Raw genomic sequence first — 16,009 nt, 5'->3', positions numbered from 1 at the left:
TTGTTTCTTCTTCTCTTCCCTGAGTGCAGAACAACAGGAGAGTGGGTGATGGTGAGAACAGCGAATGGGAACCTGCTTCTGAAAAGAAGTTTTAGAGATATTTTATTTTCAATACTAATAATGACAGAAAAAGCAAGAATTAAAGTAGGAAGCAAAACAAACCCCCCCACAAAACTTATGAATTAAGATTTTCAGGAAAAAAATGTTTTAAATATTAAAAGACTTAAAAAGAATATTTACTTTTATATACACCCCAGATGTTCCTAACCTTTACTCCAAACAGCTGGATGTTTTCAACACAGACTTTCCCCAATACTTTTCTAGTGCCCCCAAATCATCTCTTTCAAACAGATGAGAAATGAGACAAACACATCTCCTTTCTTGAGTATGTAATTTATATTAATTGCATCAGACCCACAGTGAGTGTCTCTTAGAGAATTTTACCAAAAACAAAAGAGAAGTTCTAAGATAAATTTGCAGCAGCACATCAGGAAAAGAATGTAGAGGAGCTGTGTGGTCACAGAGCTAATCTACAAGCTGCCCTTTGTCCTATGCATCTAAAATCAAATCTACACCCAAGGGCTAGGAGGACGGTGCCTGAGGCCAGCTGCAGGACATATGGTGGTCCTATGTCCCCGCCGGGGGTCTAAACTGTAACTCGCGCTCCAGCTGCTCTACAGTCAGGGTGCCCTGGATGGCTTCACAGCCGGGGTTGAACACAGAGTAGGCACTTTTCTCTCCTTCCTTCTTCTCTGCAGGGCCTCGTGTCCCAACATACATCCAGTAGAACAAAGACAGGACAAAATAAACCAGGCCAAATTCCAGTTCCACAAATAGTCCCAGTAGGACCAACCAGAGAAGAACCTTCAAGAAGGTGATGTTGGTCAAGAAGGACTGGTTCTGGCACGATGGTGGAGGAACAGCTAGATTCCGGGGTGGCTGTGCTGTGCTGCTCCCAGGCTGAGCTGCTTCCTAGGATACACAAGCAAACAAAAGTAAGAATGGAGTGTAATGGAGCTGAGAGATCAAAACTAATCTGAAAAGGAAGTTCTCACTGCTCTAAGAAAGCTGCCGGCTCATTGATTTCTATTTTGTTGCCTTACTGTCCAAACAGTCGTCTGGAAAGAGCTTATGTGTCCTGCTTCAACGGAATCAAAACTGATCAGCACTTAGTGAGACGTGAAAAGCATTCAGACAGATTCCTATTCATGGGAGTCATTTCTTCGTATTAGTCTGCTGCTGATAAGAGCTAATTTGTGCCCCACACAGAAACCCCACAATAACTGATAATGCAACAGCTACAACAGATGCTTCACACACAGAGTCGACATGTCTGTCAACTTGATTAGATGAGCGAAAATATTAAGAAAGACATGAGCCTACACTGGAGACTATACCAGAAACAGGAAACAAAAGGCCTCTTAATGAATTAAAAAAAAAAAGACCATGGTTAAAATCTATTACCTGGCCCTCTTATCTTCCCATCCCAAGACCTTCCTATGTAGGTCCCCATCCCTCAGCCCAAGGCCCACCCAGTGTCTCCTAACTAGACTCACCATCTCCTATCTCTTCCCTCCCGAAACCATCCTATGTACAACTGCAAAATTTATTTTCTAAAACACCCATAAGTTTTTTTGCTCACAAATCTCCAACAAGTTTCCAAGACCCTGCATTTATCCCACGGGGAGCAAGGCCAGCACCACAGATTTGTTGCTGCCTCCTCCTCCCGGGGCAGGCATGGTTGTTTAGGGAGCTCTAGGAAGCTGCGTCTCCAGTCCACTATTTTCCAAACTTTTTTGAGCATGAACCACAAGAAGTACATTTTATACAGACTGTATGGATACATACAACAAAAGTTTTGTGATTCAACACTTACCCTCCTTGAGGAACTTTCATATTTCCTATTCTATTTTTAAAAAAATTCTAATGGCACAAGATCCTCTATATTGATTTCACCATCCAATAAAACAGCGGTTCTCAACCTGTGGGTCACGACCCCTTTGTAACAATGAAAATACATCCTGCATATCAGATATTTACATTACAATTCATAACAGTAGCAAAATTACAGTTATGAAGTAGCAATGAAAATAATTTCACGGTTGGGGGTCACCACAACATGAGGAACTGAATTAAAGGGTCGCGGCATTAGGAGGCATTAGGGAGGTTGGGAACCACTGCAATAAAGGGTCATAATGGTCTAAGAAATTCCCTGCACAATCCAATCCGCAATCTGTTGCTCCACAAATGATCCTTCTACTTCATTTTGACTCGTCTTATTACCCAAAGACATTCTGGGTCCTCACCTGAGGCCTAGAATTGCCTCTACTTCCTCCCGGTTCCTCAATTCCTTGCCCATTTTCAGGTAGGCAATATTCGTGAACTGAGTCTGCCTGGACTCCTTGGCCATCAAAGAGGGTGATCCCTCTGGCTTCCCTGAGCACAGATTAGCTCTCTTGTTGTTGAGCACCAAACCAGTCAGCTCTGAGAGTCTCTCTTTTAATATAGGTCTCATGTGTTGCTTGCTTGTTTACAGTACCATGAGGACGTGGAGTGTTATTTTATCTTTTGGTGTTTCCAGAGCCAAACACAACACCCCACACATAGATCGCAATATGTGGCAGAACTTTTAGTTCATTTCTTCGGTTATATCCGATATTCTTCTCCACATGGAAATTTAAAAGAGGACCATAAATATCAGTCTTGATAAAAAATATTGGTCATCTCATTTATGATGCTGCAGAAATTCTATTTTCACCAGAACCTTCTTTTTTAGCATCAACATTACAATTATTATCTTTTCAGTCAGATGGGAATGTCTGATTGGAGAAAGCCTTATATCATAAGCCACAACCTCCACACCAGACCTTTCTAAAAGAATCATCCCTTTCAAATTTGGCCAGTGCACACAATACTTCTTGCTCAAGAAGAGGAATGCATTGGGGTAGGAAAAACTTGGCTTGTCTGGGAAATGGGCAGTGTGACTGCAGTGTCCTAGGCAAGGGGGAGAACAGTGAGATGACGGGGGTAGTGGAGAGGGCGGGAGTCAGACCACGCAGGGCCAGGCAGCTTGCAGGAAAGGTTCTAGAAATGGGGAACTGCTGAAGGTCTTAGCAAGGAAATAACACAATCCAATGTACACTGGCTACATTGACTGACTACTCTGGCTGCCACATAAAGAATACACTGCAAGGGAGCATGGGTAGAAATGGGAAAATTGTTAGTCGCTAACACAGGAGGCCAGCAAGAGAGGGGCAGCCGTTGACTAGTGTAATGACACAAGTCAGAAAGAAAGGGTGGATTTATGGATACAGGATACATTCAGAATGTATACAAACTGAAATTCACAATAAATTGAATTTATTTATTTATTTATTTTTTGCAGTTTTTGGCCGGGGCTGGGTTTGAACCGGCCACCTCTGGCATATGAGGCTGGTACCCTACTCCTTTGAGCCACAGGCACCGCCCAATAAACTGAATTTATTATTCAGGGAGTAGAAAAAGAATAATGCTCATAGCCATCATTTACTCAATGTATTCAAAGTGTGTGATCTCATGTAAGCTAGGAGGCAGGCATTATTATTTCCAATTTACTGATAAGGAAACACTGACTGAGAAGTACTTTCTGTAAAGTCACACAGCTAGTGACAGGCAGAGATGAGGTCAGTGTAGGATCCTAGCATGGTCTCCCTCCAATGCCCTCATTACTAATTAGAGGCCTTTATGGAAGGTGGCAGGGGAAGGGATAGAGTGCCAGATCAGACGGGACAGGGGTGAATAGGGGGGCAGAAGTACACAAACCAACAAAGGAAACCAGCAAAGGGAACCTGTAAGGAAGAGAGAGATGGAAATTCTTCCGCGTTTGGAATTTGTTCTAGTACAGTTCACTTCCTGCTCTAAAAGCTATATGTAAAAGTGTCTGTGGTAATTTCATCACAGTAGGCATAGTTGGGAAGTAGGCATAATCCTCAAATTTCAAGCTCCTTCCCAACTTAGGGCCTTTGCACTTGTGGTTCCCTCTGAGAGGAAACCCCTATTCCCCTTACATAACTTAGCTGTCTCTCTCTTCTGGAAATGTCAGCAAAAATGTGACCACATCACCTCCTTAGTGAGGCTCTCCCTGCTCACCCAACTTAATATAGCACTCAGCTCCTGTTCCCCTCAATTCCCTATCACAGTACTCTGGTTTTATTTTTCCTTTCATAGCATTCATCATCTTGATGTTCTGTGTATTGTCCTCCTTCCCCTGCTGCTCCAAGCTCAAATGCAAGTTCTGTAAGAGCAGGACTTGCTTTGTCTTGGTCAGTCTCCTGGGATTTAGGACAGAAACTAGAACATAGTGTCCATATGACAGAATTGTGTTGAATGAAGGAATGACGATGAGGAGAAGGGAGAAATTAAAGATGACTCCTAGATTTTGAGGGTGATGCAAAGCTGTGCCTAACCAGGTGACTCCAAAGGAGGAGAGCATTTAAGCAGCAGGCCAGCTTGATCCAAGACTTGGAGGTAAGGAGCTCTGGAGAATTCCCCGTGGGGCTGGGTGGTACACTGGGTGCTTGCATGGGACATGGTTAGAGAGGGAAACAGGTGGCTTCTGTAGGATTAAAAGAGGTTGCAAGCATTTTTGTCCTAGTGAGGGACAAGCTCAGCACAGAATTAAGTATTCTGTTTGGGGGGACCAGAAAATTGGAGGAAGGGGAGGATGTGGATACTCCCTTATCAATGACTACTGAAAAGAAGCAATTACAAATAGAAGGCTAAAGAAATCTCTGACAGGCCACAGAGTGCCATCAAAATTATTAGGTACAGATGGATAGTAAATTAGAAAAAAAAAATTAATGAGAATTTTCACACCAGAGCAAACCCAGGAATGATAACCATCAGTGAAAATGAGCTTAAGGCAGAGTTGCTTGGGGAAAACAGAACAATTAATAAGAACCTACTACATTTCCTCTCATCCTTTTGACAGGCCATCAGCTTTTGAGTTTTCAATAATGAAACCTTTTTTCCCCGAGTTCAGTTTCTCTGGGCCCACCTCAGTAATCTCATATTCCTTTGGAAATGAGATAGTCAAAGCTCATTGTGTGGGTTAGGTATTGTTTTTTAACTGCAGGGGGTGGGGGGGGGGAAGGTAAGGGAAATGGATTCTAAATCTTAAGCAATTGTGCTCAGAAAGTTCTAGTCAACAATAAAATTATCCAAAGACAACTGAGAGAAAACTACATGCGATGAAATAGGTTGCTTGAACCTTGCTGCAATCTCTTTATCTCTCCCTACAAGTCAGTTGGAATCCTGCATATTATGGAGACTATGGAATTAAATATTAAGTTCTCCCCAGTTAGAAAAATTCCCTCAAACCAAAGGCGCAGTAATAGATGAATTTAAGGAAAATAATGTTAAGGTGAGCAAAGAACACTTCTCCGCCTGTATATTTTAATTTTTTAAAGGAACTTTTTGGCTATTACATATACGAGAAACAAAAGCCTTGTCAGAGATGTCACAAAGCACCAATTATCCCTTGATATGTTTTGTCCTGTATTTCCACATAGACAATCCAATGTCACATGCAAATCACCTTGCCATCTTACTCATAAGTGAAAACTAAATGAAGACACAAAGAGATATGAATTAAATTCGCCTCCAAATTAAAAGATTACCAAAATAACTACGGGTGAAAAAGCTACCACGCTAATCCAATATTTTTTCTAGTTTTGTCCTAGAACATTCACTACTAAAATTGAATAAGCTTCCGCCAGCACTGGCAGTTACAGCTACCACACTTTAGTAAATTTTGTATTCAATCCCAAAGCGCAGGCTATTTGGAGTACTGGCTGCTGCTGCATGCGCCCCAGGTGCGAATCAAAGCCTTAATTACTGCCACTTTCGGTCAGCATCCTATTAGACCTCTTACCCTCCATTAGCAGAGGGCTATGGGTCAGCTTGGTTGTGGACAGATTTCCCAAAGCCACAGGGCATCACAACGGTAACATTTCCTTATGAATAGATTCAAGGGCAGAGGTGCTTTCTGCCAGGAGCCAAGACCCTTGCTTCCCGCCAGCAATCAGGAGATGTGTGGGTTGCGGGCTGTAAATAAAATGTCAAAAGCTACGTATCAGTGCTAACATGTGTGGCAGTAGACTGGCGGTCCAGCCTCCGACAAGCAGGCGAGCGCCAACAGCCCCGCCCGGACAGCCAAGGCCCAGCCGGGAACACGCGGAGGGGGCGTGACCTGCGCGACGTCAGTGGTGGGCGTGACCTCTCCTAGAACGGGGGCGGAGCCCACAGGCCACCACGTGGCGGGCGGGGCTCTGCGAGGGAAGGTTGGGCCTCAGCCAGAATTTCTAGGGGTGGGCTCTTAGGCCAGGTCCCGGTGGCTAGACTTCTCTTCTCTCCTCTCACCTGAGTGAGGCTGGCATAGGCCCGGGCACTTGCAGGCTTCGGTTTCCAAGACAGGAACCGCTTTAGCCAGCTTGGGGCTACCCTTAGAGTCGCAGCTGCTTCCGCCTTCTCTCCCGAGGTTCGTGCGCTCTGGCTCGAAGTGCTGGGGTGGGCTTCCAGGCCGGCCCGTTTTCTGGCCGCGCGAAACTCGGCTAACCTCTGTTCCATGGCGCGCGCCTCGCGCCCGCTTACTCGGAAGCGCGCGCGCGCGCCCGCCGGGCGCCTTTCGCGGCTGTGCCCGGCTCGGGGCCGCTGTGCGCGTGCGTGGAGGCGGGTCTCTGCTGCGCCTGCGCGCTGTCGTGGTCCGGCAGCAGCCGGGTTTGTGACGTGGGATTGGCCGTGTGCGCCGGAAATAGTCCTCTCTTTAGACGCAAGTGGATTCAACGTACATCTTAGGCCAAAAGGTTAGGAATCTGAAGCAGAAAGGGCTGTCCCATCGTTGTCTGTGAGGGCCGCTCTCCCCCCTCCATCTCCTTTAGGGGTTCTAATCCCAATAGTTGCAGCACCCTCTGGCCGGTGAACTCTCGTGTGGGCTCCGAGGATGAGCTCCACGATGGTCCCAGCGCATGTAAGAGGCCCGTGGTCGCTGGGAAGTGCTGGCGTCAGTATAGATCCTACTCTTCCTCTCAAGGGGTATGCCAGTCTTGGATCTTGGAGGGTGACAGTGCAGACAGACCTCTATCATTGCTCTTGCCACACTGGAAATTAACTGTTTTTGTGTCTAAATAGGTAACAAACTTTACAAAATAAACTTTTATTAGGGTGCAACTTAAAATACACAGGTCTTAAGTGTATGGTTAAATAACTTGTATCCACCTGTGTCACTACCACCCTGATAAAGACCAAGACAAGTCTAGTACCTTGGCATCTCTCTTGCGCCCTCTCCCAATCATTTGCCAACTTTAAGGACACAATTTAGGTGAGAGACTGTCCTATAGATTTTTAAAGATCTAAGTATCTAACCAAGTGCCACTCAAAATTAAGACTCACATATTTGTTGGATATTGCTGTGGCTGAGTCAAGAAACTAGACAAACTGTAATAGTCTTTTGTTCATGTAAACAGCGGTTCTCAACCTGTGGGGCGTGACTCCTTTGGGAGTCAAAAGACCCTTTCACAGCGGTTGCCTAAGACCATCCCACATATCAGATATTTACATTACAGTTCATAACTGTAGCAAAATTATAGTTATGAAGTAGTAATGAAAATAATTTTATGGTTGGGTGTCACCACAACATGAGGAACTGTATAAAGGGTCGTGGCATTAGGAAGGTTAAGAACCACTGATTTGTAACAAGTTTTACAAGGATCTTGTTAGGTAATTGCCCCAGAGAAAGCCCCTCCCCCAGAAAGCCCCTTCCTGCTTTCTATAAAGTTACAGGTCCTCCTCCCAGCTGCAAAACTTATTTCATCTCCCTATCCCAATTACCCACTGAACATTTCAAACTATGGCCTGCCCCTACCCGCTCTTCCCACCAGAGCAGTAACTCATTGGCTATTCAACCTACCATCACCATTCTAAGACTTCCCCTAACTGAACTTATATAAGGGTGCACTTTTCTTTGCTCTCTCTCTTTCCTTACTGCTCCTTGATGTTGTCCTGTAACGTCCCCCCTCTCACCAATAAAGACCTTTTGTACAAGCCTTGGTGGTCTATGAGATCTCTGCCGGTGGAGTGCATCCCCCACCCCCTTTCAGATGTTCTACGCCTGGAGTATTGTACTAGGCACAAGATGTTGGGGCGAATGACACAAAGCCCTCTGTTTTCTTAGAACTTACATTCTAAACGGAAAGATAGGCACTCAATAAATATAAGTACACATGGAATGTCAGGTACTGATTAGTGCTATGAAGAAAAAGCAAAGTAAGGAGTGGTGTGGCATGGTGTGGCCATTTAGAGCCAGTGACCAGAGAAGACCCATTCTAGGGGGTTGGCATATGAGCACAGACCTGAGTAAATGAGCCATGTAGCTCTCTGGACAAGAGTATTCAGCCAGAGGAAACAAGTACAAACATTGAGACCTATTCACAGCATACCAGGTAGGCCAGTGTCATTGGAGTGAAGGGGAAATAAAAAGGAAGAGAAAGGGCAGTGCCTGTTGCTCAAGGAGTAGGGCACTGGCCTGATCCCCCCCCTCATACACCATTTTTATTTTCCTCCACTCCAATCATACTGGCCTACCTGGTGTTCTGTGAACAGGTCTCAGAATGTTTGTACTTGTTTCTTCCTCCATATACCGGAGGTGGTGGGTTCAAACCCGTCCCGGCCAAAAACTGCAAAAAAAAAAAAAAAAAAGAGAATGACAGAAAATAAAGATGTCAAAGGCCAGATCATTTAAGGCTTTATAGGCCATGTTAAAGACTTTGTATGGTATTCTAAGTGAGAGAGGACACAATTGGAGGATTTTGAGCACATGCTGTGATGTGACATACTTTTTAAGGATCACACTGGCTACAGGAGATGGGGGGGCCCTGGAAGGATGCAAGAGTTAAACAAGGAAAAACAGGAGCCAATACAGTGGACAGAGAGACTGGGATTGGGGTTAGAGTGGGGTGATAGAGGTCATGAGATGTGGTCAGATTCTGAATATATTTTGAAAATCTGAGTCAACATGATGTGTAGATGGATTAGATGTGAAAAGTGTGAAAAAATGCATCAAAGTTGATAGATTTCTTCCATTAGCACTCTGCCTTGATCCCCCCCCCCACACACACACACCATGAGCAACATGGTGAATGATGTGGTGGTCCTATACTGAATGTGGGGAGATGGGGAGGAGAGGCTCATGGAATAAACGTGGAAAGTTTAGTTTTGGACATGCAAAGAGTTTGAGATAGGTGCCTACTGGATATCCAAATAATAGGCATATGGATAGTGAAAATGAATTCCTGGAAACGTCAGGACTGGAGACACACATTGGAAATCAGCATGTGTGTATGTTATTTAAAGCTGTACAACTGGATGAAAACAACTAGAGAGTGAATATCAATAAGAAGAGATGAAAAAATTTGAGGACGAAGCTCTGAGTGGGTTAGAGATGGTTTGTAAGACAAAGAATGGGGTTATTATACCATAGTGTCCTCTTGCTGAGAAACTACAGCGAAAATTTCTTGCTCATTTTGTTGTTGGGAGTATGTCTGCTTTTCTTGAGAGACTGAGGATTCTTTTATTGACTGTATTTCCCATTTGATAATGACATGAGACCTTAGAGCTATATTTATCGCCCATGTCTAATAGACATATAGGATTAAAGTGTGCAGTTTGTGGCTTGTTATAATCAGGGTTTATGACAGGAGATATGGCACCATCAAACGGTTAAGTAAGAAGGATTTAGTGAAGGAGTTGGTTATAAAGGTGTAACAGGATGAAGGGAGCCAGCAAGGGATGGATCACAGGAAGTGTCACCAGCCTCTAGACCTGAAGCAGCAAGAGGACAGAGTGGCTATGAGAACCAGTGAGACTTGTAGCTAGGGAGAGGCCAGGAGACAAAGGAGCCTAGAACAGACAGGGAATGGTGGAAAGAGGATCGGGAGGGGCAAATGCCAATGTCGTTCCTCTTCTATCTTGCTTTGGTGACTTTATTGTCCATTTGTTTTATTTATTATTAATTTCTTTTGCCTTGGTGTTTTGTAATCCTCTTTAAATCCTTTTTGGAAGAAGTTGAAAGAATTGAAAAAAGAAAACATGAAAGAGATGATTGTGAAACATAACTCCTGCCAAACCAACTTCATTTCCTCTTTGGATAGGATTCTGAGACTATCCAAAATAAGAGTATGTCTGGGTACAGCGGCTCACACATTTAATCCTAGCACTCTGGGAGGCTGAGATGGGTGAATTGCTTGAGCTCAGGAGACCAGCCTGAGCAAAAGAGCAAGACCCACTAAAAATAAACATATAGCTTGGCTTTGTGCGGGGTACCTGTAGTCCCAGCTATTTGGGAAAGTGAAGCAAGAGGATTGCTTGAGTCCAGGAGTTTGAGGTTGCTATGAGCTATGATGACTCTGTTGCACTCTACCCACCCAATGAGACTCTGTCTCAAAAAAATAAAAAAAAAAATGTACACAGTTTTTTATTCTTGGCTCAGATGTTATTGACATATATGAGGGCTACTGATTTGTGAGCATTGATTTTGTATTCCAAGATACTGCTATATTCTTGATCACTTCTGAGAGCTTTGTAGTTGAAAGATCTCTATAAAAAGAACTATGAAACCGTGAGAAAGAAATAGCAGAAGATGTTAACAAATGGAAGAACGTACCATGCTCATGGGGGAAGAATGACATTGTTAAAATGTCCACACTACCCAAAGCAATCTGCAGATTTAATGCGATCCCATCAAAGCACCAATGTCATACTTTGAAGAACTTGAAAAAATAGTACTTTGTTTCACATGGAACTAAAGAAAGAAACCTGAATAGAAAATACAATTCTTAGAAATAAAAACAAACCTAGAGGCGTCCGATTACCAGACTTCAGGTTATACTACAAGTCTACAGTGATCAAAACAGCATGAAACTGGCACAAAAATAGAGACATAGATCTATGGAATAGAATAGAGAATCTAGAAATAAACCCAACCTTGTATCGCCATTTGATCTTTGATAAGCCTGATAAAAACAAGCACTGGAGAAAAGAACCCCTTTTAATAAATGGTACTCCAGGAAGGGGAAGGGAGGGGGGAGGTTTTGGTGGAGGGAGGGTAATGGGTGGGGCCACATGTACGGTGCATCTTAGAATGGGTACAGGCGAAACTTAACTAAACGCAGAATACAAATGCCTACATACAGTAACTAAGAGAATGCCATGAAGGCTACGTTGAACAGTTTGATGAGAGTATTTCAGATTGTATATGAAACCCGCACATTGTACCCCTTGATTGCACTAATGTACACAGCTATGATTTAACAATAAAAATAAAAAAAATAAATGGTACTGGGAGAACTGGTTGGCCACATGTAAAAGTCTGAAACTGGATCTGCACTTCTCAGTATTGATAGGAATTGATTCTTGCTGGATAAAAGATTTAAATTTGGGACACGAAACAATAAAAATTCTATTTAAAAAAGTGTGGTGAAAACACTTGAAAATATTGGCCTTGGAAATGATTGTATGAGGAAGATGCTCCCTAGTAATTGCAGCAACACCAAAAATAAATAAATGAGATTTGATCAAGCTAAAAAGCTTCTGCCCAGCTGAGGGTACCACAACCAAAGCAAACAGGTAGCCTTCAGAATGGGAGATTTTCATATGTTAGGAATCTGACAAAGGGCTGATAACTAGAATCTACAGAGAACTCAATCATTAAGAAAAGGAAAACAACACTTTATATGAGGGCAAGGGACTTGAACAGAAACTTCTCTGAAGATGACAGATGAATGGTCAACAAACATGAAAAAATGCTCATCTTTAATCATCAGAGAAATGCAAATCAAAACAACTCTGAGATATCACCTTAACTCCAGTAAGATTAGCTCACATCACAAAGTCCTGAGGCTGCAAATGCTGGTGTGGATGTGGAGAGAAGGGAACACGTCTACATTGCTGGTGGGATTGCAAACTAATACAACCTTTATGAAGGATGGAGAATTCTTATTGAACTAAAAGTCGACCTTCCATTCGATCCTGCAATTCATTACTAGGTATGTACCCAGAAGAACAAAAATCATCTTACCACAAGGACATTTGCACCAGAATGTTTATTGTAGCTCAATTCATAATTGCCAAGTCATGGAAGCAACTCAAATGCCCATCAGCCCATGAATGGATAACATTGTCAAACTGTGTCATATGTTTACCACAGAATACTACTGAGTCATAAGAAAAGATGTAGACTTTATATTTTTTATATTTCCCTGGATGAAGCTGAAACACATTTTTTTTTAGTCAAGTATCTCAAGAATGGAAAAAAATGTATATCTAATGTACTCAATATTAATATGAAACAAATATATAAATAATTACATGCCCACAAGAATGGTAAAACAGAAATATAGTGTAGTAAGGGGAGGGGAGAGGAGGGAGAGGAGGGGGGCGGGCGATTGACAGGATCTCACCTAATGTGCACAATGTGAGGCTGTTCAGCACACCCCCTTCTACAACTTGAGCTTTACCTTGGAAGTGAGAACAATGTAACCTAAAAATTTTTACCCTCATATTAGTTTGAAATAAAATAAATAACCCCCAAATTCACATTAATGTGTAAATTAATTTTTTATTTTGAAATACTTTATACACATAAAATTATATATACAGTGTGTGTGCATATATAATTTACAATGTGTGTGTGCATGGACAGTAGACCCTCTGTAAGCTGACCACCTAAGGGACTGTAACAAACTGGTCCATGTAGGGAACTGGTTGACATAAGGAACTAGGCTTGCTGCACTGGTATGTACTTGTGGTGCATGTTGGATCTGTGAAAATTAGGTCAACTTAAGGAGGTGGTCAGTGTAAGGAGGTGGTCAACTATGGAGGTTTTACTGTATATCATATTTGTAAGTTATAAATAATAAAATACTGGCATGCCCTTTGGCCGTGTGAGTCATTAGCCTGAATTCTATGTCTATGCCATAAAAGGCAGACTGTACTCCCCCCATTCCTTGACCTTAAACAGCCATGCAAGTTGCTTTGGCCAAATGGATGATGAGAGAAATTACATAAGAAATGGCTTGAAGTGTGTTTGTACTGTTGCATGCAACCTCTTAATATTCTGCATTGCCATAAGGTGAACTTGAAGGTAGCCAGCTGGTCCAAGAGTAATGACAGACATTTGAGCTGTGGTCATCCCTGACCCAGAGTCCTGCAGTTTAAAGCTAGCTGCCCAACTGAACCCAGCCTAAAATAGCTGCTTCTTAGCCTACACTAAGTTGTATGAAAAACAAATGCTTATTTTGCACCATTGAAGTTTTGTGTGCTTTGTTACACAGTGAAGGCTAAGCAATACATAAATTCCCACTACTCAAGAAAGAGAACATTTCCTTATAATCCCCTCCTTGCCTGTGTGTTTATTCCTGACTCCTCCTCACTCCTTCAATCTATTAATGTGGTAAGTTACATTAATAAATTTTCTGTTGTTAAACCATCCTCAATTCCTAAAATAAACAAAGTTCAGTCCCTTTATAAAATATAAAATTCAAAGCTAGATTTGGTTTGATAAATGTTGCTTCTGTGGGTTTTTGGTTTTTGTTTTTTCTTTTGCCTCTGTGTTTTTTAATGAGATTTTCCTGTAGTTTTCTTTTCTCATACTGTTCTTGAAATGTTTGGGTTTTAGGACAAAACTAGCTACATGAAATTAGCTAATATGTGCGTCCTACCCCCCCCCCCCCCATTTTCTAGAAAAGTTTGAATAAAATAAGAATTAACTCCCTCTCAGATGTTTGACAGAACTTGGTAGTAATGCCATCCGGACATGGTGGTTCTCAACCAGGGATAAATTTGCCTCTTTAGGGGCATTGGCACTGTCTAGAGACGTTTTTGTTTTTTTGGGTTGTTATAACTCTGGGAAGTCCTACTGGAAACTCGTGGGTAGTGACTAGGGATGCTTCTAGGGTAGCCCCATAGCAAAGAATGATCCGTCTCAAAATGTCAAAAGTGCCAAAGCTTTTTCTAGGCTACTCTTTTCTGGACATTGTGTGGCTTATCACATAAAGCACCTTGTTCAGAACTTGGTATGTGGTACCTACAAGTCTAGGACCAAAGACAGCATGTGGGCAGGGGAGTATCCATGATGTATCCTCTCTCTCACTTTGATAATGGGATTCATTGTAGCAACTAAAACATCCAACACACACCCCCTCCTCCTGCCCAGTCTCTGTTCAGGGAAAGGCTCCAAGTCCTATGGAAACAAATTGCTCTCAAGCCAATGATTAAGAAACAAAAACAAAGACATAAAAACACAAATGCAAATCTAAGAGGAGGCAGGGTTCCCTCTGAGCAGCTGCACAATGCTTTAATCATAATAAATTGAATCAAATTCACTTGGATTTTCCTACTCTAAAGACATAAGTGTTGAGCTTCTCTACTAAATTTTTATCACCTGAATATATGATAAGTTGATTTTTCATCCAGGAAAATTTTCATCCAAGACCCTCTTATTTTTTTATCAGACAGGACAGATAAATGTTGATCCATTTTAAAATCCTTTTTGGATAAAGTTGAGTTGGCCCGCTCTTGATCCACTTAGCTATAGCTTCCTTCCACTGATTACCTGACCCAAGGTCTGGCATTGTATGATAAGCCGTAGCATGTCCAGAGGGGAGTAGCCTAGATAATGGTGTATCTCGAGAAGAACGTTATAGCCTTGGCATTTTCGACATTTTGGACCAGATAATTCTTTGTTGTGGGGCTATCCTGAGTCTTGTCGGATTCTTAGCAGCATCCCTGGTCACTACTCACGAGTTTCCAGTAACATTCCCCCCAGATGTAACAACAGAAAATGTCCCTCGTCAGTGCCAAATGCCCCCAAGGAGGCAAATGTGTCCTTGGTTGAGAACCACTGGTCTAAAGACCATATTGTAGTAAGAATAGTAAAGTCAGTGAGTGATTTGGGCCAGAGAAGAAGGGGAGAATATGCCAGTTTGGTTTAAAAACTCTATTAATTACCTGGGAGGCTGAGGCAAGAGCCCAAGAGCTGGAGGTTGCTGTGAGCTGTGATGCCACAGCACTCTACCAAGGGCAGCAAAGTGAAACTCTGTCTGTTTCAAAACAAAAACAAACAAACCCAAAACAAAACTCTATTAATAAAGTGTTAACTGTGAATGGGGGTAGGAGTGTATGGGAGAATCATTCTGTGTCTCCAGGGGGCAGAACTAATTTGGAAATTAAAAAGCGAAAAGCATGTAATCTAAAAATAAAGGAATATTTTGACCTCTCAATGATTCCAGCAGCTGGATGTGCTGGCTTACTGAGCAGTGAGTTCCCTAGCGGCATTCAAGCGGCACTGACTAGCCAGTTGTTGGGATGCTATGGTGGGGAACTGAAGAGAGATTTCACTAACCTAGATGATTACCAAATTCCTTCCAGTTGGAGAACTTTTTGTTTCGATCCAAATAAACTGGGAGGAGAGACTGGAAGGCTTTGGGGCATCAGGCTAAGTGTGGTACGTACGTACCAGCATCACTGCTCGTGTCTCGCTATTGCTGTGCGTGCCGGGGGCTCATTTCTGCAAGCACCTCGGGGCTTCCTCTGCCTGCAGAAGTGTGTTCAATTAGTGCATGAGGCAGATTAGGAGTGGTGGGAGATTACTGCCTCCACTCCTGAAATAGCCTTCAACTCATTTTGGATGGGAATCAGTGGGTGACTACCCCAGATGTCTCACTCTTCGTGGGGGATGACTCTGAGGTGTGTTGCACAGAGTCTGCCAAGGGTCTTCAGCAGCAGTGAGCCTCAGTTGCCCACAGCAGCACCTGCTCATTGACACACCCTCTCTCACCTTTCTTTCCTTTCCTTTCTCACTTCCCTGCTCCCGCTGGCAGCGCTCCCTGGAATCACTTCCCCAGCAAAACCAAATTACCAAATTCATCAGCATTTGAATCTTCATCTCAGAACCTTCTTCTAAGAGAATCTAAGCTGA

General features: G+C 42.8%; 1 protein-coding gene across 1 annotated transcript; it reads right to left on the bottom strand.

The window, feature by feature from the left end:
- Window positions 1-377: 377 nt before the first annotated feature.
- SAYSD1 (SAYSVFN motif domain containing 1) lies at window positions 378-6,693 on the bottom strand. The gene is made up of 2 exons (XM_053603397.1): window positions 6,400-6,693; window positions 378-972 (listed from the first exon to the last, which is right to left on the bottom strand). Exons 1-2 carry the CDS (start codon window positions 6,604-6,606, stop codon window positions 628-630), a joined length of 552 nt encoding a protein of 183 aa, XP_053459372.1. The 5' UTR covers window positions 6,607-6,693; the 3' UTR covers window positions 378-627.
- Between the last annotated feature and the right edge of the window lie 9,316 nt (window positions 6,694-16,009).

Source organism: Nycticebus coucang, chromosome 9 (genome assembly GCF_027406575.1).
Source record: "Nycticebus coucang isolate mNycCou1 chromosome 9, mNycCou1.pri, whole genome shotgun sequence".
Lineage (NCBI taxonomy): Eukaryota > Metazoa > Chordata > Mammalia > Primates > Lorisidae > Nycticebus > Nycticebus coucang.
Note: the sequence above shows the minus strand (reverse complement) of the source record. Positions and strands in the feature narration are given on the sequence as shown.